This window comes from Festucalex cinctus, chromosome 4 (assembly GCF_051991245.1).
Source record: "Festucalex cinctus isolate MCC-2025b chromosome 4, RoL_Fcin_1.0, whole genome shotgun sequence".
Lineage (NCBI taxonomy): Eukaryota > Metazoa > Chordata > Actinopteri > Syngnathiformes > Syngnathidae > Festucalex > Festucalex cinctus.
Genome location: NC_135414.1, coordinates 14,874,219 through 14,898,349, shown reverse-complemented (window position 1 = coordinate 14,898,349; position 24,131 = coordinate 14,874,219). Strand labels below are relative to the sequence as shown.

Here is a 24,131-nt window from a genome sequence, read left to right as displayed (position 1 = left end):
GGGAATGAGTGGAGTGCAAATAATTACGAATGTTGTACATGTCGACAACAAATACACCATGAATGGTAAAAATTAAAACAGGGCGTCACATTACCACGTTGCGCCAAAGTCCAGTCCAAGAGAGCCTCTATTCCAAACAGTTTTCCATGTTTCCCAACACAATCAAATCAATTGATGACCTCATCAGCAAGCTCTACAGAAGCCGGATAATCCTGGTTATTTGATTCAGGTGTGTTGGAGGAGGGAGACACGGCTCTTTAGGACTGTACTTGGGCACCCTTGGCTTAAACGTTTTTAAATGTACACCTGTTTGCTGGTTAAATTAGACGTACATGTACAGGCAATCAACGTTTTGGTTCAACATTGTAGAGCCCCCAAAATGTGTCTCCGCCCTCCCCTTTTCCCTTTTGATCTTGTTTCCATTCATGAAAACTGAACCCCGCCTCACCCTCCTCACTGTGTGTGTACTGGGATCTCCGTGGGCCCCATTTACTGAAATGGAGATGCGGATTTATTAGGGGACTTTTCAGGAACACGGAATGATCACCACATTGATCAGCTTTGTTTGGACTTAGAGCGTTCACTTGCTGCTGGCATGCTAACCGCGTGCCCACACTACTATTGTTTACTGTAATCTATTACTAGCCTGGCAAACCACACTCACTTTCTCGAGCGAAAAAAAGTTGGTCTGGTCACTCATAGGTCACTCGGCCGTTGAAGGCGATTTCAGTCTGGCTCACTGACCGTGCAATCAAATTATTTTATTTGCTGTGAGGTATATTTCGTTAGTATCGTCACTCTTCAGCGCCAGAAGTTTATAACCACGTGATTTTTACAACAATGACACAAGTCATGAATTTACAACGTATCCGCCCACTGCTGCTTGATGCTGTGTCATTTCAGAAACATGCATTAGGTTAAGTGAAAAATCAAAATTGTCCATAGGCGTGAGTGCGACTGGTTATTTGTCTCGTCAGATGATGGCTGCAGCTCCTGACCCCTGACCCTAATGAGGGCAAGAACTATAGTGGTGTCCAGACTATGGCTCGGGGAGCATTTGTGGCTCACCATCCATTTTTAAGCGGCCAGTAATATATATCACAGTAAATATATGACATCTGCTACTAATTTGTTTTTTTATACAGTGTTCACTTTTTGTGGCCTCGCTGTATTACAAATTTTTTAAATGCAATTTTGCATGTATTTTTTTTTTAAACAGTAATGTACCTTTTTTTTTTTATATATATATAAAATTTATGAAGGCTTGAACATTAAGAATGTTTAAACAAGAGAGAAATGTGAGAAAAAGGAAATGCCTCGATGAGATTAGTGTATAAACTGTGTGGTGAGGGGTTTTAGAGCCTTAAAATATTTATAATAAATGTAAAACATAAAGCTAACTACTTTGCTCATTTCATTTATTGTGGGTATTTTTTGGAATCTAACCCCAGCGGAAAACAAGGGAACACTGTACTGTAGAGCTTTTATAAATATATGCAAATTAAATATTTACAATTAATTAAGCAACTAACATATGCCTTCTGTCACTGTGGAGAATATACATCATTAATATTTACAAGCAAATAAGGTCCAACTTGTGAAAATATCACATGAATAATTAAAAAGTAACTGCTTTAAAAATGGGTCTTCTTGTGACTAATTTGCTTGTAAATTTGGAGATGGGATTTGGCTGCTGTTCAGTGCAGGGGCTGATATTTTCTGGTGGGTTACAAGATTTCGACCACCCCAAAATCTTGTAAAATCCTAAACTGTTTGCCTTACAGAAAGCTGTTAATTTCCATCCATCCATCCATTTTCTTGACCGCTTATTCCTCACAGGGGTCGCGGGGGTTGCTGGCGCCTATCTCAGCTGGCTCTGGGCAGTAGGCAGGGGACACCCTGGACTGGTTGCCAGCCAATCGCAGAGCTGTTAATTTAACAGGAAAAAACAACAAAAAACACACTGTAATCTAAAAGCAATATACAATTGGTTGATTGATTTATTTTGTTGTCTTTGATCAATTAAAGTAAAAAAATAAAAAATAAAAAATCCAAGTGGCCCTTGTATCCTTCAATTTTTCTGTATGTGGCCCTCAGAGGAAAAAGTTTGGACACCCTTGATCTATATAAATGAATGTAATTGATAAATTTACCTGCCTTGTAGCCTCTTCACAGACGAGTGTTTGGACAATGTCACAGTTTTAACCCCACCCATAAGCTTAAACTCACCCACCTATGCATATTTTATGCTAATGAGCCGGTGCACCAGCTCTTTAAGTGCACGCCAAGCGCCTGGAGGATGAGCCGGATGGAGAAGAGCAGGCAACAGCGGGAGTCCAGCCGGGCGGTTTTCACCAGGTGATGCTGTCGAAACCTGACTGAGGATCTGCAAAACACGAATGGATCCACACTTAGGACTTAGCTGGAAAAGGCTTTTGAACTTTTTATTTTTCTATTTTATCTTAATTTATCAAGGTGAGTCAAGTTGATGAAATGGTGATACAACTTACAAGGAAAAAAAGGAAGCGATAAAATTATGAGTTTATTTGCTTTTCCATTCTGTATTTGTGAGCAATATTACTCTCATGAATCTTTACCTTTATTTTAGTGCAACTTTCAAGGAATGATGTGGACGTGGAAAATTCTAACTCAGATGGAATATTTAAGTAAGTTGTTTCAAAGGTTTTCCTTTACATTCTTCTATGTCATTTTCATTATTTTAAATTTATTTTTTTAAACAATATAAGAATTACTTAATTATATTTACAGTAGTTGTCTGTAATTCAAAAACAGCCTTGAATTTATATGTAAAAAAAAAAGAAACACTAAACTTAAATTGCCTTCTTTTATATATATTTAGATATACAATTATATATCGTATTTATTTATGTTTTTGAAGATGGCAATAGACACAATTTTGACACAGGTTTTTGGATGAACTAGTTAAATAGGCAGACGTTGATTATTCCCTTGGTTGACAGTTTGGTTTTCTGGTAGTTTGGCTGATGGGGAATCATGACGGAAAGCAGCAGCAGAAACAGACCTGTCCTTGTTCTTTCTCCTAACAGCAACAGCACCAGGATAAAGCAGCAGAAATGGGACACCACTTCCCAGGAAAGGCAGGTAGGCAGCAACATTCGCCGTCCTTGCTGATGGAGTTGCGGGGCCAGAGAGATCACCCTAAAAATCTTAACCCTTCACCAAAGCATGAGTCGAGAGAGAAGCTTGTAACAACTTTCTTGGCAGGCTCGTCTCACATAATGTATTGCCCGTTTTTGCTTATATAGTTGTTTCTGCTTTTTTTTTATTTTAAAGCATGGTATTTGAGCCAAAGTATAAATAGACATATTATGTCAGATTTTATATTTTGTGTGCATTTTTGTTTTTAATTTTTGACCAAATTAGCACTTGTGCAACTTACTAAACAAAAACAAAATGTCTTGATTTTTTTTTATACATATATATTTTATTCCTTTAAATAAATAAATATGTACACTCCATCAGCTAGGTCTTGTAAATTAACATGAGGTAAATAATTTTAATGGCAAAATTCATTAGTTCAAACAGTTTACTTTTTACACATACAAATCACTCAAAAAAGTGCTCTTAAGTCAAGCTACTCTGAAAATGCATGGAAAATATATTTCCAAAATGGTGAAAAATAAACAGAAAATCTATTACATAAAAAAACCCCAATATTTCTTCTGTAGGAACAGATGTGAGAAATTCCCTGTAGGAATACAAAAACTCTTCCATTGTGTTGTTATCATCTACCAGTGCCTCTATCAGCCCCAATGTGCTTGTTTTTTTTTTTGTCCAACTCTCCGTTGGCTCAGAAAGGAGTGAGAATCCGGTCCAAACTACAGATGCTATAAAAAGGAACAAAATGATTAGCAGCAAAGGTCGCAGGCGCACGGAGCTGATCTATCTCATGAGGAGAGTTTAACAAAACTGTTTATTTGCTTTGACATTTGGGTCAGCTGCACTGTGGCCATTTCGGTTTAATTTCGCTTGCTGACCTTTGATGAATAATTAATTGTGTAGAGAACCTCTATGCCCCACAATACTCTCCTTTGCCATCTGTTTTGTTCCTACTGTTTGAGATGAAAGTCTTGGCTTGAGAGCTCAGGTATCCACGGAGTCTCAAGTCGAGAAGCATCTTTTGTTTTGTCTGCTGAAGAGAACCATCCATCCATCCATCCATCCATCCATCCATCCATCCATCCATCCATCCATCCATCCATCCATCCATCCATCCATCCATCCATCCATCCATCCAACTTGTACATTTGTTTCAAGTTGGGCTGTCAAAATTACTGTATTAATTTTGAGTTAATTTAAGTACTTGGAAGGCCTGTATGGGGGTAATTCCAGTTGTAATGCACCAGACACGTCCAAGTCAAAATTTAGCAGTAATAAATTTAATAATAATGCATATATTTGTGGAGACTGGGGTCAAGTTGTATTTTACAATTTTCAAATGTGCAGAATTTCACAAGCTACTTCATGTTAAACATTAGATAGCTCATAAAATGAAAAGAAAAATACACTGATCTGTCACCAACGTCTTACAAATACAATTATGCCATCTTGTGGCAGAAAAATGACCTCAACACAAATCAATATCACAATCGTTTTTTGTTTTAGTTTTTTTTTTACAGTACAGTACATCTTTCTAATTTTCACCCAATTTTATGAATTCTTATGAGTTTAATGTTTTTTTTCACTTTTATGTTAAGAGTATGAAAACTTGGGGAAAAAAAGATGATATATTTCATTGTACATTTAGAATTTATATAACATTAACAATTAATCATGAGTTTACTATTGAAGTCATGCGATGAATTAATTACAATTAAAAGTTTTAATCTCCTGACACCCCTAGTTTCATGTAAAACATAATTTTAACTCATTGACTGTATTCAGTGGTAGACACTGACTTCAGCGGTGCACTTGTTCTTAATGCATTCCAAAGCAACAGCTGTGGTGTCATAACTGCTAAAAATGGAAACTTCAACAAAATGCAGGGAAAGTTCCAATACTTGAATAAACAGAATCAAGGAAATGGAAAATCTAATGTGCGGAGTGATGAATGGCTTGTATAGGGATGGTCCGAGTGGTCATCCATCCTTTAAATTCATTCGCTCCCAGCCATTTTCACAGAAGCAATCCCATTCGCTCCCGGCTGTTTTACTGGATTTGACTGATTTTGCAAGGCCCACAGAATATTGTGTTCGATTGCTATAAAACATGGAATCTATCAAAAGAAATATTAAAGTGTCCTCTTTCATCAGGAAAAAAAAAGTATATTTCTATCTGTTTCCGTTTTTCAGCAATTCCTATTAGAATATAGCTAAGTTTAATCATTTTTCACAAAACTATTTATAATTTTGAGTAACTGAGCTTTTTTTTTTTTTTTTCAACATGGCCCTGGAAAATCTCTTTTGCTCTGCTGCCACTTGCTGGCTGTTTGTATAATAAGTACCATTTCTGCAACCGTTCTCTGCAGTTGGGAGACTGGTATCAAAGACTTCTGTATGTTCTAGCATTAAAAAAAAACAAAAAAAACCGTATAAATACGTCTTTGGGACACTTAAAACATATTTAAAAAATGTGTTTATACGTTTTGGGGAGCAAATGAGTTAAAATGACTAAGCAGGTCTCTGTTACCTTGACATCTTCATGTCCATGTGTTTAACTGAGCGGAAACCAAATCCATGGCAGCTTCCCAAATGTCAGATCTCAAAACCACTTGCCCTTGATTGCAATCAGTCAAATAAAAAACAAGTTTAAAGTACTGTTCTGTTTCTTTTAGGAATTTCAATCAACAAATGTGTCATTAATTCCCAACACATCCTCCTCCATGGACTCGCCCGTCAGTCAAAGCGACACAACCACCACCTACAATGACATGTCGAAGTCAACGTTGATCTCACAAAGAAGACTGGACAAAGAAAACTTGAATTTGACAAACTTTTCAACAATTGTACCAGCTGGTACATCAAGAACTGAACAATCCACGCCACTTCAAGTAACCACAGCATCTGTCCACAAATCACCAAATAGAACAACAGCATCCAGCATGGATCCAACCAAAGCTCCATCCAAACCATCCTTAACCACCTCAGCAATGTCGAAGCCATCCCCAACACAGACAGTGCTCAGCGGCCAATCGCCAACCACTGTAGCCTCAGCCATCCAATCAGGCAGCATTACAACATCCTCACATACAACGCTAGCCAGCAAATCCTCAGTTAGTTCATCTACTCAAGCAACGATGCAAACGAGCCAGTCATCCTCCAGCCAATCAACAGCAAGACCAGTGGACCAATCCGTAGCTTCTCTAACCACTCCATCCAGAAATAGATCACAAACAACAAACACACTGTCAAATTTGTCACTATCTGATACAGTAAAAGTATCAACTAACACAACAGAGAAGCCTGCAAACAGAATCTTCTCGAGTGAAGAACGTCCAATCAACGCTTCAGTTTTCACCAGAAAGGCAAAAGAAGCCCTGAGGTTTCATATGGTTTCAGGTACATTTTCACTTGTATCAATTCAAGAATGAATGTATCCAATCGATGTTAGAAATCAGTGGTAACTTGAGCTTTTCTGTGTGGGGCTTGTTATCGTGGGTTTACCCATGGTACACCGGTTTACAACTGTTCAAACACCCCCACTTAGCGAACAGAAGGAAAACAGTCTTTGCCTTACTAATTAAGCCTGATACCTGTACTTGTGTGTGATGTGGATGGGTGGACACACATGCTGTGAGTTCGTCCACCAAGCAGATGGTGTTAAAAGGCCAAATGTCTTGAGGAGCCTTTGTTTGCTGTTTGGTGATGTGTACTGGCAATTTGTAGGGGCTTCACAATTTTGAAGCTTGGTTATACACTTTGTGATTGTTTGTTGACTAGCCCAAGGTCCAAAGAACGGTTAGTAGATGGATAACTCATTCACTGCCAGCCCAGTAAAAATGGATCTTTGACGTGTATCGCCGTCAATGGCACTGAATGAGTTAATCTATGTATGAAAAGCCATTTTCAAGAAATGTTGCCAAATATAATTGAAAAACATTACCATCCATTTATTCAATCAGTTGTAGCTGTTCCCAGCTGAATTTGGGAAACAGTCGGGTCAACTCCCTAAAGTGGTCGCCAATATCACAGGCCATAAAAAGTAGGGATGGGCGAATACCGATACCAGGTATCGGTATCGGTGTCAATACCAGCCTTATTTTAAGATGTCGGTACTCGTGATGATGGCCGATATCAGTATTGGCTGCTCTTGTGGCTGTTTTATAATCAGGAAGTTGAAATTAGAAATGAGAGGAATAGAAAATTGTCATTAATTTCTATTATTATTATTATTATTATTATTATTATTATTATTATTATTATTATTATTATTATTATTATTTATTAACAAAAATACTATTTTGAAAATTTATTTAAAATATTTCAAATCATTTGTCATTTTTTTGGAGGAATTTTATGTAGTGTCGGCATTTGGTGGACTACTCAAGAGTTGAGAATTGGTATCAGTCTGGAAGAAAAGTGGTATTGAACATCTCTAATGAAAAGCATTTGCTACTGTGAATTCAACAAAAAAATGCACTAATGGAATGGCTACTAGGTCATCATGGTCCTGCGCAACAGTGTACTGTAATTGCTAATTGCAGTTTGAATTGGGTATTTCCGAGTGGGTCGTATGGTTTTAGGAAAGCTAAATTGATCTTTTTTTTTTTTTTCTTTTTGTAGAGTCATGCTCGTTGAAATGCCTGAACGGTGGTTGGTGCACGCCGTCTAAGTCATGTGACTGCAGCTTATTTCAGGCCACTGGACACAGGTGTCAAACAGGTATGCCTTAAAAATAATAATAATAAAAAAATCGGGTAAGTGAAAAAACAACAATGTTGACACATTCACACGTTTTATCACTCTTTCGCTTTCTTAAGCCTAAACGTTCTGATTCAGTCTTGATTATTTTGAACGTCCTGATTCATGTGCTCAGTTCCAAATCCTGGCTTTGAGAGGGAGATGACATGCAGGGCCTGGGGTCAATACAACTTTGAGACATTTGATGGCCTCTACTACTACTTCCCTGGCCGATGCACATATACACTGATGAAAGACTGTGAGGAAACCACTCAGGCCAGCATTGTTGTACAGGTGAGTTGTGAACATGAGGACTGTAACTTTTATGTTTGTTTGTTTGTTTTAATAATGAAAGTAAAAATAGTAAAAATATAGTAAAAATGTCAGGCTTTATGAGTCAGTTCCCTATATCCGATTCATTGCCGTTTTTGGATGTGGATACTATATTTGAGCAACACATTTGAGCAGCAGTATGTTGTCTTGTAAGGCAAAAAAAGGGGAAAAGCCCCCCCAAATTATTACAAAATACAACTCGCCATAACGCACTGAATGTCATTGTTATAATTAGTGGGATCCCTATGGAATCAGAATCCTGCCAATATTTGAAACCTCGTAATAAGGGTTTGAATCTCCGACAACATTTTTGTATGACTGAAAATTGGTTTTGAATCTCCAAAAAATTGTTTTGAATCTCCAAAATTTTGTTTTGAATCCCCAAAAATATTTTTTGAATGACTGAAAAATCTCTGAAAAAGCTTTAAAATAGAACTAACTAAGAAAAGTGTTTCACCCACAAATTTTCAGAGGTTCAAAACGGTCACAAGCCGAGTTTCAAAAAATACATTTTGTCATTGTTCTACCTTGGCATTGATTTGTTTCTCATTTTTGAAACCAGGCTGTAAACTCTGAACGTCCTCAAAACGTTGAATTTTTTTTTGCAAACCTGAAAACTGGATTCAAATCTCCAAAAAGAATATTAAATCATTCAAAAAGCCAACAATTTTTTTTTTTCTAATTTCATTTTACAGTGTTTCACCCACAAACTTTCAGAGGTGCAAAACGGTCACAAGCCGAATTTCAAAAAAGGCATTGTGGCATTGATTTGTTTCCTATTATTGAAACCTATAAATGGTGATCATTTTTAAAACTTGTAACTTTAAGGTTGAAAGACTGAAAATGTTTTCCAATGTTATTTTGAAACTGCAAGTTGGGGGGGGGGGGGGGGGGGGGTATTTCAACACAGTGTCAGAAGAGAATTCTTGTTACTTGTTTAATACCTAATTTGCATATTTAGAAAAGCTCTATGGACACCATGCTTTATTGGCATTGTTTTTTTATGAGAATTTTGGTCAATTTTGAATATTAAGCTGTCATGGGTGTTAAGAGCTTAGAGGTCCCACTCTACTGATTGACAAACACGCTCAATATATAAAATAATCACATCATAATAAAGCTGTAACTGTAAAAGCAAATTGAATGTCATCATGTAAAGGGGTGTGTGTTTCAAAAAGAACGTGTATGTTTTTCATGTGCAAAGCATCTTTCTGTTCGCAGGTGCACAATAACCCAGGCTGTGGCTCCAAGCCTTACAGCTGCCAGCGCTCAGTCAGCCTCTTCCTTCCATGGGAGGGCGAGATCCGGTTACACGCCACTGATGTGACATTCAAAGGGCAAAGGTTAGGTGTGGAAACGAGATGAAAACATTCTTGTGTATTATTTGAGATTCATTTGCATAAATGATTCCAATTGTGTTTTATGCTAATTACTGCAGCAGTCAATTATTTGCTGAATTCATGTGTTATTTTCCCGAGTGTTGAACGTTTCACCTTTTTTTTAAAAGCAGTAGCCACATACGAAAAAAAAAACCCTTCTGTTTTTCTGACTATTTTTTTGGGGGGAGCTTTGTTTGTTTTTTTTTTGTTTTTTTTTAGTAATTATTTTTTATTTTTCTATTTTACTGATTTTTTTCTGTCCTAAAAAATATATTAAAAAAACAGGGAAAAAAATTATTCAGAAAAACAGGAGAAAAAAATATTCTGAAAAACAGAAAATAATTAATTCCAAAAAACAGTTTTTCTGAATATTTTTTCCCTGTTTTTTGAATATTTTTTTTTATGACAGAAAAAAATATTCAGTAAAAAAAAAAAAAAAAAAAAAAAAAAAATATATATATATATATATATATATATATATATATATATATATATATATATATATATATATATATATATATATATATATATATATGAAAGACAGAAAAAAAATAACTACAAAAAAAACAAGGTTCCCTAAAAAATTAGTCAGAAAAACAGGAGCTTTTTTTTTCTAAAGTGAATGGAACGCTTCCATAACGTACTATTAAAATATTTTTGAAGAAAAAAAAGACTGTACTGCATATACAAAAACAAATCTGAGAATTGATTATAATTGTATTTACTATGGAAAAAAAATGCAGTTTGCACCTTCCACATCGCACCCACGACCTGCATGTGGAGCAGATCTCCCACTACGTGTTAGTGACACAGACGCAAGGCTTCACGCTGGCCTGGGAGGGACACAGCGGCTCAGTCTACATTAAACTCAGCCCAGAACTTGTGGGCACAACCTGTGGCCTGTGTGGGAACTTCAACGCAGATGTACAGGACGACCTCAAGACGAGCTATGGTAAGATCACTTTGTAAGTGAGCACTCAAAATGGGAACAGCTGTTCCCAGGCTAGCCACAGTGGACTCTTTTAGATCCCCAAAAAATCAAATCAAATATATGATATAGCTTGAAAATGAATGTGAGCAAATTTGTGCAACTTTTGCATCTCTTGCAGGTGTCCTAACTCATGAAATTGAAATGTTTGGAAACAGCTGGACGGAGACAGCACCACTGCAGGCCCCGTGTCCCATGGTGCCTTCTGGTTTCCCCTCACCTTGCACAGCAGTTGATGTGGATGTCTTACTGGTAAGTCTCTGGCACAGACTCATTCATGGCAAAAAAAGAAAGAAAAAAAAGTTTAATTAGGGCCCGAGCAGCGACCGCTGCGAGGTCCCTATTGTTCCTGAAGGAATTCTTATTATTAGGGCCCGAGCAGCGGCGGCGGCGGTGCCGCTGCGAGGCCCTATTGTTTTTGTAGGAATTCTTATTATTATTATTAGGGCCCGAGCAGCGGCGGCGGCGGTGCCGCTGCGAGGCCCTATTGTTTTTGTAGGAATTCTTCTTATTATTATTATTCTTATTATTATTCTTCTCCGCAAACAATCGCATTTTTGAGACACTAAACGTGACCGAAAACTCACCAAACTTTACACGCACGTCAGGCCTGGCGAAAAATTTGATATTTTAAAGTCGCCATACATGATAACAGAAAAATGGCTCCTTAGCGCCCCCTACATAGGTTAAACGGATCCCTGTCCCGCTACGATTGTCCGACGGCTATGAAAATTGTGTGGCACCTGTAGCACATCCCAATGAACAAAAACCTCTTTGAAGTGTGTACCCTAAAATAGACAGAAAGTGAGGTATGAGTATTTAAATGTCCAATTTTTGCCAATTTTTGCACATTTACAGGGGTCATACTTTTGCCCGCTTCTCCTACACGGTTAACCCGATTGACTTCAAACTTGGGATGTACCATCTCAACACCTGGGACAACATCATTGTGAAAAATCTAAAGTTTTTGATATACTATATGACGGCGGCGGCGCATCAAATTTAGAGTTTAAAAATTCTTACTTCACGAAGCATTGCCGGTTGTACGTTTAATCTAGAGCTACGAAAATTGGTACACATATGTAACAGGCTATGACCTACAAAAAACTCTTTTTGAACCATATGCTAAACCTAACAGGAAGTCCACCATTTTGATTTATTTTGGAACGTGTTGCAATTTTTTTGGCCATTTCATTGGGGTCTTATTTTAACGAACTCCTCCTACAGTGTTTATCCGATCATCTTCAAACTTGGTGTGATTCATCTTAAGATGTTGAAGATGAAAAGTTATTGAAAGCTTTGTATTTCGTCGCACGCTGTTGTCATGGAATGCACTGTTTTTAAAGGAAAAAAAATATCCTTAAAGAAGCATTCCCATTTGTACGAAGCAGCTAGAGCTATGAAAATTTGTAGACATATGTAACAGCCCAAGATGTACAAAAAAGTCTCTTGGTGCCCTGTGCTAAACCCAACAGGAAGTCCCCCAGGGGCCGGGCATCACATTTTGAGCTAAAAAACTCCTCTTTTACAAAGCATACCCGGCTGTACGTTTCACATAGAGTTACCAACATTTGTAGAGGTATATAACAGCCCTCGATGTACAAAAAACTCTTTTTGAACCATATGCTAAACCTAACAGGACGTCCGCCATTTTGATTTACTTTGGAATGTGTTGCCATTTTTTTTGGCCATTTCATAGGGGTCATATTTTAACAAACTGCTCCTACAGAGTTTATCCGATCATCTTCAAACTTGGTGTGATTCATCTTAAGATGTTGAAAATGAAAAGTTATTGAAAGTTTTTTATTTCGTCACACGCTGTTATCGTGGCATGCACTTTTTGCAAAGGAAAAAAATCCTTCTTAATGAAGCATTCCCAGTTGTACGAAGCAGCTAGAGCGACGAAAAATTGTAGACATATGTAACAGCCCAGGATGTACAAAAATGTCTCTTGGTGCCATGTGCTAAACGCAACAGGAAGTCCCCCAGGGGCCGGGCATCACATTTTGAGCTAAAAAATTCCTCTTTAACGAAGCATTCCCGGTTGTACGTTTCACCTAGCGCTATGATAATTTGCAGGCATACATAAGAGCCCACGATGTACAAAAAAGTCTCTTGGAACCATGTGCTAAACCAAACAGGAAGTCCGCCATTTTGATTTATGATGGGATTTGTTGCCATTTTTTGTGGCCTTTTTCAGGGGTCATATTTTAACGAACCCCTCCTACAAAATTTATCCGACTGTCTTCAAACTTGGTGTGTTTCATCTTAAAATGTTTAAGATGCAAAGTAATTGAAAGTTTTTTATTTTGTAACATGCTGTTGCCATAGCAATGCATTGTTTGTCAAGTGCTGCTTTTTTTTTTTTTATACACATGAAAACTCATGAAACTTTGCAAACACATCAGACTTGTCATGAACATGAATTTTCAGAGATTTATTGTGCAATTTGCAATAAATAGCGCCCTCTAGACATTTTTATGAAGCATTTCCGATTGTATGATTATGCTAGACCTACAAAAAAGTATTATGTAGCCATTTGCCAAACCAAAGAGGAAGTCCGCTATTTTGATTTTATTTTGGGAATTATACATAATTTTTGGCCTTTTTCATTAAACTTTGCACAGACAAGGCATGGAAAAAAATAACATTTTAAATGGTCCTTGTTCCATGTAACAGTACCCCAACGTGCCAGTACCCTGACGTGCAAGTAACCCAACGTTGTGCTCAATAGCGCCCTCTATGCATTTTTATGGAGCATTTCCAATTGTATGATTCAAGCGATACACAACTAAAGATGACTTGACCTAGATTTGTGAAAACTGGGAGGCATACCTATTAGCTTAAGACCTACAAAAAGTATTCTGTAGCCGTATGCTAAACCTAAAAGGAAGTCCGCCATTTTGAATTTATTTTGGGAATTGCGCACCATATTTTGCGTTTTGATTAAACTTTGCACACACAAGGCTTGTCAAAAACATTTTAGATGGTCCTTGTCCTATTTGACAGTACCCCAACGTGCCAGTACCCCGACGTGCAAGTACCCCAACGTGGCCCGGGTTGCGAGGGCCCTTTATAGCTGCTCGCAGCTCTAGTTAGGGCCCGAGCAGCGGCGGCGGCGGTGCCGCTGCGAGGCCCTATTGTTTTTGTAGGAATTCTTCTTATTATTAGGGCCCGAGCAGCGGCGGCGGCGGTGCCGCTGCGAGGCCCTATTGTTTTTGTAGGAATTCTTCTTATTAGGGCCCGAGCAGCGGCGGCGGCGGTGCCGCTGCGAGGCCCTATTGTTTTTGTAGGAATTCTTCTTATTATTATTCTTATTATTATTATTCTTATTATTATTCTTCTCCGCAAACAATCGCATTTTTGAGACGCTAAACGTGAACGAAAACTCACCAAACTTTACACGCACATCAGGCCTAGCGAAAAATTTGATATTTTAAAGTCGCCATACATGATAACAGAAAAATGGCTCCATAGCGCCACCTACATAGGTTAAACGGATCCCTGTCCCGCTACGATTGTCCTATGGCGACGAAAATTGTGTGGCACCCGTAGCACATCCAGATGAACAAAAACCTCTTTGATGTGTGTACCCTAAAATAGACAGAAAGTGAGGTATGATCATCTGACTGTCCAATTTTGGCCCAGTTTTGCACATTTACAGGGGTCATACTTTTGCCCGCTTCTCCTACACGGTTAACCCGATTAACTTCAAACTTGGGATGGACCATCTCAACACCTGGGACAACATCATTGTAAAAAATCTAAAGTTTTTGATATACTATATGACGTCGGCGACGCATCAAATTTAGAGTTTAAAAATTCTTACTTCATGAAGCATTGCCGGTTGTACGTTTAATCTAGAGCTACGAAAATTTGTACACATATGTAACAGGCTATGACCTACAAAAAACTCTTTTTGAACCATATGCTAAACCTCACAGGAAGTCCGCCATTTTGATTTATTTTGGAACGTGTTGCCATTTTTTTGGCCATTTCATTGGGGTCTTATTTTAACGAACTCCTCCTACAGTGTTTATCCGATCATCTTCAAACTTGGTGTGATTCATCTTAAGATGTTGAAGATGAAAAGTTATTGAAAGCTTTGTATTTCGTCGCACGCTGTTGTCATGGCATGCACTGTTTGCAAAGGAAAAAAAATATCCTTAAAGAAGCATTGCCAGTTGTACGAAGCAGCTAGAGCTACGAAAATTTGTAGACATATGTAACAGCCCAAGATGTACAAAAAAGTCTCTTCGTGCCCTGTGCTAAACCCAACAGGAAGTCCCCCAGGGGCCGGGCATCACATTTTAAGCTAAAAAACTCCTCTTTAACAAAGCATACCCGGCTGTACGTTTCACCTAGAGTTACCAAAATTTGTAGAGGTATATAACAGCCCTCGAGGTACAAAAAACTCTTTTTGAACCATATGCTAAACCTAACAGGATGTCCGCCATTTTTATTTACTTTGGAATGTGTTGCCATTTTTTGGGCCATTTCATAGGGGTCATATTTTAACGAACTCCTCCTACAGAGTTTATCCGATCATCTTCAAACTTGGTGTGACTCATCTTAAGATGTTGAGGATGAAAAGTTATTGAAAGCTCTTTATTTCGTCGCACGCTGTTGTCGTGGCATGCACTTTTTGCAAAGGAAAAAAATCCCTCTTAATGAAGCATTCCCAGTTGTACGAAGTAGCTAGAGCTACAAAAAATTGTAGACATATGTAACAGCACACAGTGTACAAAAAAGTCTCTTGGTGCCATGTGCTAAACCCAACAGGAAGTCCCCCAGGGGCCGGGCATCACATTTTGAGCTAGAAAACTCCTCTTTAACGAAGCATTCCCGGTTGTACGTTTCACCTAGCGCGATGATAATTTGCAGGCATACATAAGAGCCCACGATGTACAAAAAAGTCTCTTGGAACCATGTGATAAACCAAACAGGAAGTCTGCCATTTTGATTTACGATGGGATTTGTTGCCATTTTTTGTGGCCTTTTTCAGTTGTCATATTTTAACGAACTCCTCGTACAAAGTTCATCCGACCGTCTTCAAACTTGGTGTGTTTCATCTTAAGATGTTTAAGATGCAAAGTTATCAAAAGTTTTTTATTTTGTCGCACGCTGCTGCTATAGCGATGCAGTTTGCCAAGTGAAGTGCTGCTTTGTTTTTTTATCTATACATGTGTGAAAACTTATGAAACTTTGCAAACACATCAGACTTGTCATGAACATGAATTTTTAGAGATTTATTGTGCAATTTGCAATAAATAGCGCCCTCTAGACATTTTTATGAAGTATTTCCGATTGTATGATTCTGCTAGATTTGTGACAATTAGGACAGACCCCTATCAGCCTAATACCTACAAAAAAGTATTATGTAGCCATTTGCCAAACCAAAGAGGAAGTCCGCTATTTTGATTTTATTTTGGGAATTATACATCATTTTTGGCCTCTTTCATTAAACTTTGCACAGACAAGGCATGGAAAAAACTAACATTTTAAATGGTCCTTGTTCCATGTAACAGTACCCCAACGTGCCAGTACCCTGACGTGCAAGTAACCCAACGTTGTGCTCAATAGCGCCCTCTATGCATTTTTATGGAGCATTTCCAATTGTATGATTCAAGCGATACACAACTAAAGATGACTTGACCTAGATTTGTGAAAACTGGGAGGCATACCTATTAGCTTAAGACCTACAAAAAGTATTCTGTAGCCGTATGCTAAACCTAAAAGGAAGTCCGCCATTTTGAATTTATTTTGGGAATTGCACACCATATTTTGCGTTTTGATTAAACTTTGCACATACAAGGCTTGTCAAAAACATTTTAGATGGTCCTTGTCCTATTTGACAGTACCCCAACGTGCCAGTACCCCGACGTGCAAGTACCCCAACGTGGTCCGGGTTGCGAGGGCCCTTTATAGCTGCTCGCAGCTCTAGTTCTTATTATTATTCTTCTCCGCAAACAATCGCATTTTTGAGACGCTAAACGTGAACGAAAACTCACCAAACTTTACACGCACATCAGGCCTGGCGAAAAATTTGATATTTTAAAGTCGCCATACATGATAACAGAAAAATGGCTCCATAGCGCCACCTACATAGGTTAAACGGATCCCTGTCCCGCTACGATTGTCCTATGGCGACGAAAATTGTGTGGCACCCGTAGCACATCCAGATGAACAAAAACCTCTTTGATGTGTGTACCCTAAAATAGACAGAAAGTGAGGTATGATCATCTGACTGTCCAATTTTGGCCCAGTTTTGCACATTTACAGGGGTCATACTTTTGCCCGCTTCTCCTACACGGTTAACCCGATTAACTTCAAACTTGGGATGGACCATCTCAACACCTGGGACAACATCATTGTAAAAAATCTAAAGTTTTTGATATACTATATGACGTCGGCGACGCATCAAATTTAGAGTTTAAAAATTCTTACTTCATGAAGCATTGCCGGTTGTACGTTTAATCTAGAGCTACGAAAATTTGTACACATATGTAACAGGCTATGACCTACAAAAAACTCTTTTTGAACCATATGCTAAACCTCACAGGAAGTCCGCCATTTTGATTTATTTTGGAACGTGTTGCCATTTTTTTGGCCATTTCATTGGGGTCTTATTTTAACGAACTCCTCCTACAGTGTTTATCCGATCATCTTCAAACTTGGTGTGATTCATCTTAAGATGTTGAAGATGAAAAGTTATTGAAAGCTTTGTATTTCGTCGCACGCTGTTGTCATGGCATGCACTGTTTGCAAAGGAAAAAAAATATCCTTAAAGAAGCATTGCCAGTTGTACGAAGCAGCTAGAGCTACGAAAATTTGTAGACATATGTAACAGCCCAAGATGTACAAAAAAGTCTCTTGGTGCCCTGTGCTAAACCCAACAGGAAGTCCCCCAGGGGCCGGGCATCACATTTTAAGCTAAAAAACTCCTCTTTAACAAAGCATACCCGGCTGTACGTTTCACCTAGAGTTACCAAAATTTGTAGAGGTATATAACAGCCCTCGAGGTACAAAAAACTCTTTTTGAACCATATGCTAAACCTAACCGGATGTCCGCCATTTTTATTTACTTTGGAATGTGTTGCCATTTTTTGGGCCATTTCATAGGGGTCATATTTTAACGAACTCCTCCTACAGAGTTTATCCGATCATCTTCAAACTTGGTGTGACTCATCTTAAGATGTTGAGGATGAAAAGTTATTGAAAGCTCTTTATTTCGTCGCACGCTGTTGTCGTGGCATGCACTTTTTGCAAAGGAAAAAAATCCCTCTTAATGAAGCATTCCCAGTTGTACGAAGTAGCTAGAGCTACAAAAAATTGTAGACATATGTAACAGCCCACAGTGTACAAAAAAGTCTCTTGGTGCCATGTGCTAAACCCAACAGGAAGTCCCCCAGGGGCCGGGCATCACATTTTGAGCTAGAAAACTCCTCTTTAACGAAGCATTCCCGGTTGTACGTTTCACCTAGCGCGATGATAATTTGCAGGCATACATAAGAGCCCACGATGTACAAAAAAGTCTCTTGGAACCATGTGATAAACCAAACAGGAAGTCTGCCATTTTGATTTACGATGGGATTTGTTGCCATTTTTTGTGGCCTTTTTCAGTTGTCATATTTTAACGAACTCCTCGTACAAAGTTCATCCGACCGTCTTCAAACTTGGTGTGTTTCATCTTAAGATGTTTAAGATGCAAAGTTATCAAAAGTTTTTTATTTTGTCGCACGCTGCTGCTATAGCGATGCAGTTTGCCAAGTGAAGTGCTGCTTTGTTTTTTTATCTATACATGTGTGAAAACTTATGAAACTTTGCAAACACATCAGACTTGTCATGAACATGAATTTTTAGAGATTTATTGTGCAATTTGCAATAAATAGCGCCCTCTAGACATTTTTATGAAGTATTTCCGATTGTATGATTCTGCTAGATTTGTGAAAATTAGGACAGACCCCTATCAGCCTAATACCTACAAAAAAGTATTATGTAGCCATTTGCCAAACCAAAGAGGAAGTCCGCTATTTTGATTTTATTTTGGGAATTATACATCATTTTTGGCCTCTTTCATTAAACTTTGCACAGACAAGGCATGGAAAAAACTAACATTTTAAATGGTCCTTGTTCCATGTAACAGTACCCCAACGTGCCAGTACCCTGACGTGCAAGTAACCCAACGTTGTGCTCAATAGCGCCCTCTATGCATTTTTATGGAGCATTTCCAATTGTATGATTCAAGCGATACACAACTAAAGATGACTTGACCTAGATTTGTGAAAACTGGGAGGCATACCTATTAGCTTAAGACCTACAAAAAGTATTCTGTAGCCGTATGCTAAACCTAAAAGGAAGTCCGCCATTTTGAATTTATTTTGGGAATTGCACACCATATTTTGCGTTTTGATTAAACTTTGCACATACAAGGCTTGTCAAAAACATTTTAGATGGTCCTTGTCCTATTTGACAGTACCCCAACGTGCCAGTACCCCGACGTGCAAGTACCCCAACGTGGTCCGGGTTGCGAGGGCCCTTTATAGCTGCTCGCAGCTCTAGTTATTCTTCTTCTTCTTCTTTGTTATTATTCTTTTCCGCAAACAACCACATTTTTGAGGCACTAAACATGAACGAAAACTCACCAAACTTTACACGCAGATCGGGTCTGGCGAAAAATTTGATATTTTAAAGTCGCCATACATGATAACAGAAAAATGGCTCTGTAGCGCCACCTACATAGGTTTAACGGATCCCTGTCCCGCTACGATTGTCCTATGGCTACGAAAATTGTGTGGCACCTGTAGCACATCCAGATGAACAAAAACCTCTTTGATATGTGTACCCTAAAATAGACAGGAAGTGAGGTATGAGTATTTGAATGTCCAATTTTGGCCCATTTTTGCACATTTACAGGGGTCATACTTTTGCCCGCTTCTCCTACACGGTTAACCCGATTGACTTCAAACTTGGGCTGTACCATCTCAACACCTGGGACAACATCATGGTAAAAAATCTAAAGTTTTTGACATACTATATGACGGTGGCGGGGCATCAAATTTACAGTTTCAAAATTCTTACTTAACGAAGCATTGCCGGTGGTACGTTTAATCTAGAGCTACGAAAATTGGTACACATATGTAACAGACTATGATCTACAAAAAAGCCTGTTGGTGCCATATGCTAAACCTAACAGGAAGTCCGCCAGAGGCGAGGCATCAAATTTTGTGTTTCAAAATTCTAACTTAATGAAGCATTCCCGGCTGTACATTTCACCTAGAGTTACCAATATTTGAAGACATATGTAACAGCCCTCAAGGTACAAAACACTCTTTTTGAACCATATGCTAAACCGAACAGGAAGTCCGCCATTTTGATTTACTTTGGAACGTGTTGCCATTTTTTGGGCCATTTCATAGGGGTCTTATTTTAACGAACTCCTCCTACAGAGTTTATCCGATCATCTCCAAACTTGGTGTGATTCATCTTAAGATGTTGAAGATGAAAAGTTATTGAAAGCTTTTTATTTTGTCGCACGCTGTTGCCGTGGCATGCACAGTTTGCAAAGGAAAAAATTACTTCTTAATGAAGCATTCCCAGTTGTACGAAGCAGCTAGAGCTACGAAAATTTGGAGACAAATGTAACAGCCCACGATGTACAAAAAAGTCTCTTGGTGCCATGTGCTAAACCCAACAGGAAGTCCCGTAGGGGCCGGGCATCACATTTTGAGCTAAAAAACTCCTCTTTAACGAAGCATTCCCGGTTGTACGTTTCACCTAGCGCTATGATAATTTAGAGGCATACATAAGAGCCCACGATGTACAAAAAAGTCTCTTGGAACCATGTGCTAAACCAAACAGGAAGTCCGCCATTTTGATTTATGATGGGATTTGTAGACTTTTTTTGTGGCCTTTTTTAGGGGTCATATTTTAACTCCTCCTACAAAATTCATCCGACCGTGTTCAAACTTGGTGTGTTTCATCTTAAGATGTTTAAGATGCAAATTTATCGAAAGTTTTTTATTTTGTCGCACGCTGCTGCTATAGCGATGCATTGGTTGCCAAGTAAAGTGCTGCTTTGTTTTTTTTTATCTATACATGTGTGAAAACTCGTGAAACTTTGCACACACATCAGACTTGTCATTAACATGAATTTTTAGAGATTTCTTGTGCAATTTGCAATAAATCGCACCCTCTATACATTTTTTATGGAGCATTTCCGATTGGATGATTCAAGCGCAAAATAACTAAAGATGACTTGACTTGACCTAGATTTGTGAAAACTCAGAGGCATACCTATTATATTATTATTATTTTTTGTACCTTACAAGATTATCTCTTGTGCCACATTAAACCCCTTTGCAGGCCTGAGCCAAACCACGGTCCATACATTTGATACCACTGCTTTATTTCAATGGTCAAGTACTTCATAACCACACCTACTTATGCTTGTCCTTGCATATATAGTAGACAACAAAGAGCTCTTTCAACAAAAGACATTTCCATCTACAAAGTCATACAAGGTAAGCACTCTATAAATTCTGCAATCACTACACTTCTATTCCTAAATTATCACTTCAAATACCAACAATGGTTAATACAGCTACAAATTTCTTGTATGTTTATGAAGTATGATACTGTATTTATTTCTACTCCTTTGCTTTTCTACAGAACATGAACAAATCAACAAGCAAATTCTCTTTTGATAAAGACCCTCTAATCATCTCCATACGCAAAGATTGCCAACTTTTTTCCGTAAGTATACAATACATAAACTAAACAGGACAACTTTCTCAATCATATACAGTATGCCATACATATATGTATTAAGTTCTCATTTATTAACAGGTTTGTTAAAGGCACCTTTAGTGTGTTTTTCTGTTTGTAATGTTTCTCCACGAGCACGTCTAGCCATTGATATCATGTAGAACACATATGCTAACCTTTTAGAGACAATTGAAGCTTACTTGCACAGTAGCCACTATCTTAACCACTTAATTCACATGTCTACTTGACAACTTATTACATGTAGTGAAATGGTACTTTGTGCGTCTTATGCTTTTTTCTGAACACTGCTTTTCAACTCTTTCCTTAAAACCAATACATGCGGCACTGTTATACTGTATAAATATATATGTCCGTGTGTATATATAACCATTTATGTACCTGTCGTATCCTTACTTTTATTCATCATTTCATCACACAATCCTAAAACATTGCTTTTTGACCCAGAGGATTCAACTATACCATTTTTGCGTGTCTTATTACTTACTAGCTATATTATTTATTAACGGGCAAAAACTATGAATATAAGATCACCGTCAAATATTACGTCTGTAATATCCATATACAGTGCATTACATAATATGCATTTGTATTAAGACACTACCATGCTAAAAATATGCACACGACTGTTCTGTAAACTACACCTAAGACAACCAAACTTCACAGATCTAACATGATTCTTCATTCTTTTTTGTTCTACAGATGTATCAAATGCTGCCACACAGACAGAAGAAGCCACTGAGGACATGCACGAAGACGATGATCACAATATAACAGGACAGGTTAACCCCCCTGAAGTTTTAGCCCGCAGATCAAAGCGTCCTAGGACTAATTCATCCATGGAGGTTACATTATCCTAAAACAGACTATGTGCTAACCCAAACTCTTTGACCCCAAGGGATTCATCTGTCCCAGAAAACTTTTACACTAAAGAGTTTATCTGTCCTAGGGCGCTGTTAACCCCAGGTTAAAGTGTTATTTAATCTGTCCTGTTACAACAGCTATACATAAACAGCTGCATTCCTCTCCTGTTCCATCTCTCGCACTTCTTTCATCTCTTTTTCTCCTCTACTTATACCTATGCTTGCTCATGTGCTTTTTTCCCCTTTAGATGATGTCATTGGTTAGCCTGCTTCAAAGCTACATTTTTTCTTGAATAACTGTCACACATTTACTGTTTGCTGGACCCTACAAAACTGTCACAATACTTCACTATGTCATGAATACATATGTGTTGCACAGCGACACCACATTAAGAGTCATCAAAAAGCTTTTTATTTGATCACACACCATCTCTGTGCCATGCAATGTTTTCAAATAAACAGATGCTGGTTTTGAATATCAAACGAGCGACTTTTCATGAAACTTTGCACACACATCAGAAAGTCCACACTTTTGAATTTATTTTGGGAATTGTGCATCATTTTTGGCCTTTTACTGCACTTTTTTACACACAAGGCACGGCAAATGCATTTCTATTTTCCATGGTCCTTGTCTATTTAACAGTACCCCAACGTGCAAGTCCCCCGACTTGCATATACCCCAACGTGGCCCGGGTTGCGAGGGCCCTTTATAGCTGCTCGCAGCTCTAGTTTGTAATTATTTTTTAATTTACTGTTTGCCACCTATAATTGTGAAGTAAAATTGACATACACTGTGGTATATGCTCATCAAGATGAAGCAAGTTAGCCTGTGAAGTGGCCTGGAAAAATGTATGAACTGTCCGCCAATCATGTGTATCTTTCTGTGGGAACTTATGTTATGGACCACATTGAATGTTTTGCAGCTCATAGATCACAGTTATTTTGTGTTTGTAACAATCCCCGAAATCTCAAAATGGGCCAAAAAGTGTAACGCTTCCTTTCATTTACTGCAGTAGCAGTTAAAGTTAGATAATTTTCTTTAATGGTTCATTGCCATTAGAAAGATCAACTGTTGCGCTGTAAAAAAATGTCTGTAGAATTAACAGTGAATTTCTGTAAAAAAAGAAAAAAAAAAAAAAACTAAACACAAAACAATGAAGCATTGTGTAATTTACATTACTATGCTGTAAAACTCCAAACCAAACACAACTGTTGATTTGACAGTAATAAAATGTTAAAAAAAAAATAAAGATAAATTTTTTTAAGACTTCCAAAACTTACTGTAATTTAAACACAGATAAACTGTAACAAAAACACTGGAATACTGTACTGTTAAAATTTCATCATAGCAGTGTTAGAATAAATTTTTTTTTCTCAGTAGGTTCTGTGGTACATTTTGTTTATGCCAAAAGAAACATGCATATTACAGATAATGATATTTAGATTTACAGTAAAACCATTTGAATATAAACATTAAATGTTTTATGTTCATTTAAAATCAGTACATTAAAAAAAATCTGTTGTTTTACAGAACCCCCCATAAAAAAACTGGCAGCTGTGCTTACCAGAATAATTCTGTAAAAAAATACTGTACACATAGATAACAACTTTACAGCTTTACAGAACAACTTGCATATTATAGATCCTAAAACTGGCCTCTTTAAAATTGTAGATTCAACAGTCCTTTACTGATAACTTAACGACAACAGGGTGACGTGGCTCAGTGGTAGAATGCGTGTGTGACTGTGTCGAAGATCCATGTGCAAGATAATGAAACTCCAGTTGTTCCTGATGTTGTGTTGAGTAGTCAACAAATGCAAAGCACTTTGAGGGCTTTGTAAGGTAGGAAGGTGCTATGAATGAAGTACCATTTACCAAGAACATGCTGCTTTATACTATTTTG

The 24,131-nt window shown here is 37.9% G+C and overlaps 2 protein-coding genes and 1 long non-coding RNA gene across 3 annotated transcripts in view; 2 read left to right on the top strand and 1 right to left on the bottom strand.

Annotated features, from left to right (window-relative positions):
- The window catches only part of LOC144017507 (C-myc promoter-binding protein-like), a 265,503-nt gene that overhangs the window by 231,130 nt on the left and 10,242 nt on the right, over positions 1-24,131 (bottom strand). The gene's annotated exons all lie outside the window — the stretch shown is intronic.
- Positions 3,016-24,131, top strand: part of otog (otogelin) — a 68,110-nt gene continuing 46,994 nt past the window's right edge. Inside the window, exons 1-8 of the mRNA XM_077518413.1 lie at positions 3,016-3,123; positions 6,067-6,253; positions 6,414-6,539; positions 7,764-7,862; positions 8,017-8,174; positions 9,435-9,556; positions 10,336-10,544; positions 10,702-10,832. Coding sequence (XP_077374539.1) covers positions 3,016-3,123; positions 6,067-6,253; positions 6,414-6,539; positions 7,764-7,862; positions 8,017-8,174; positions 9,435-9,556; positions 10,336-10,544; positions 10,702-10,832 — 1,140 coding nt within the window. The remainder of the gene's footprint in view (positions 3,124-6,066; positions 6,254-6,413; positions 6,540-7,763; positions 7,863-8,016; positions 8,175-9,434; positions 9,557-10,335; positions 10,545-10,701; positions 10,833-24,131) is intronic.
- On the top strand, positions 20,712-22,965 carry LOC144017509 (uncharacterized). Its single transcript, XR_013283200.1, has 3 exons — positions 20,712-21,173; positions 21,252-21,335; positions 22,068-22,965. It is a non-coding gene; the product is annotated as an uncharacterized LOC144017509 (long non-coding RNA).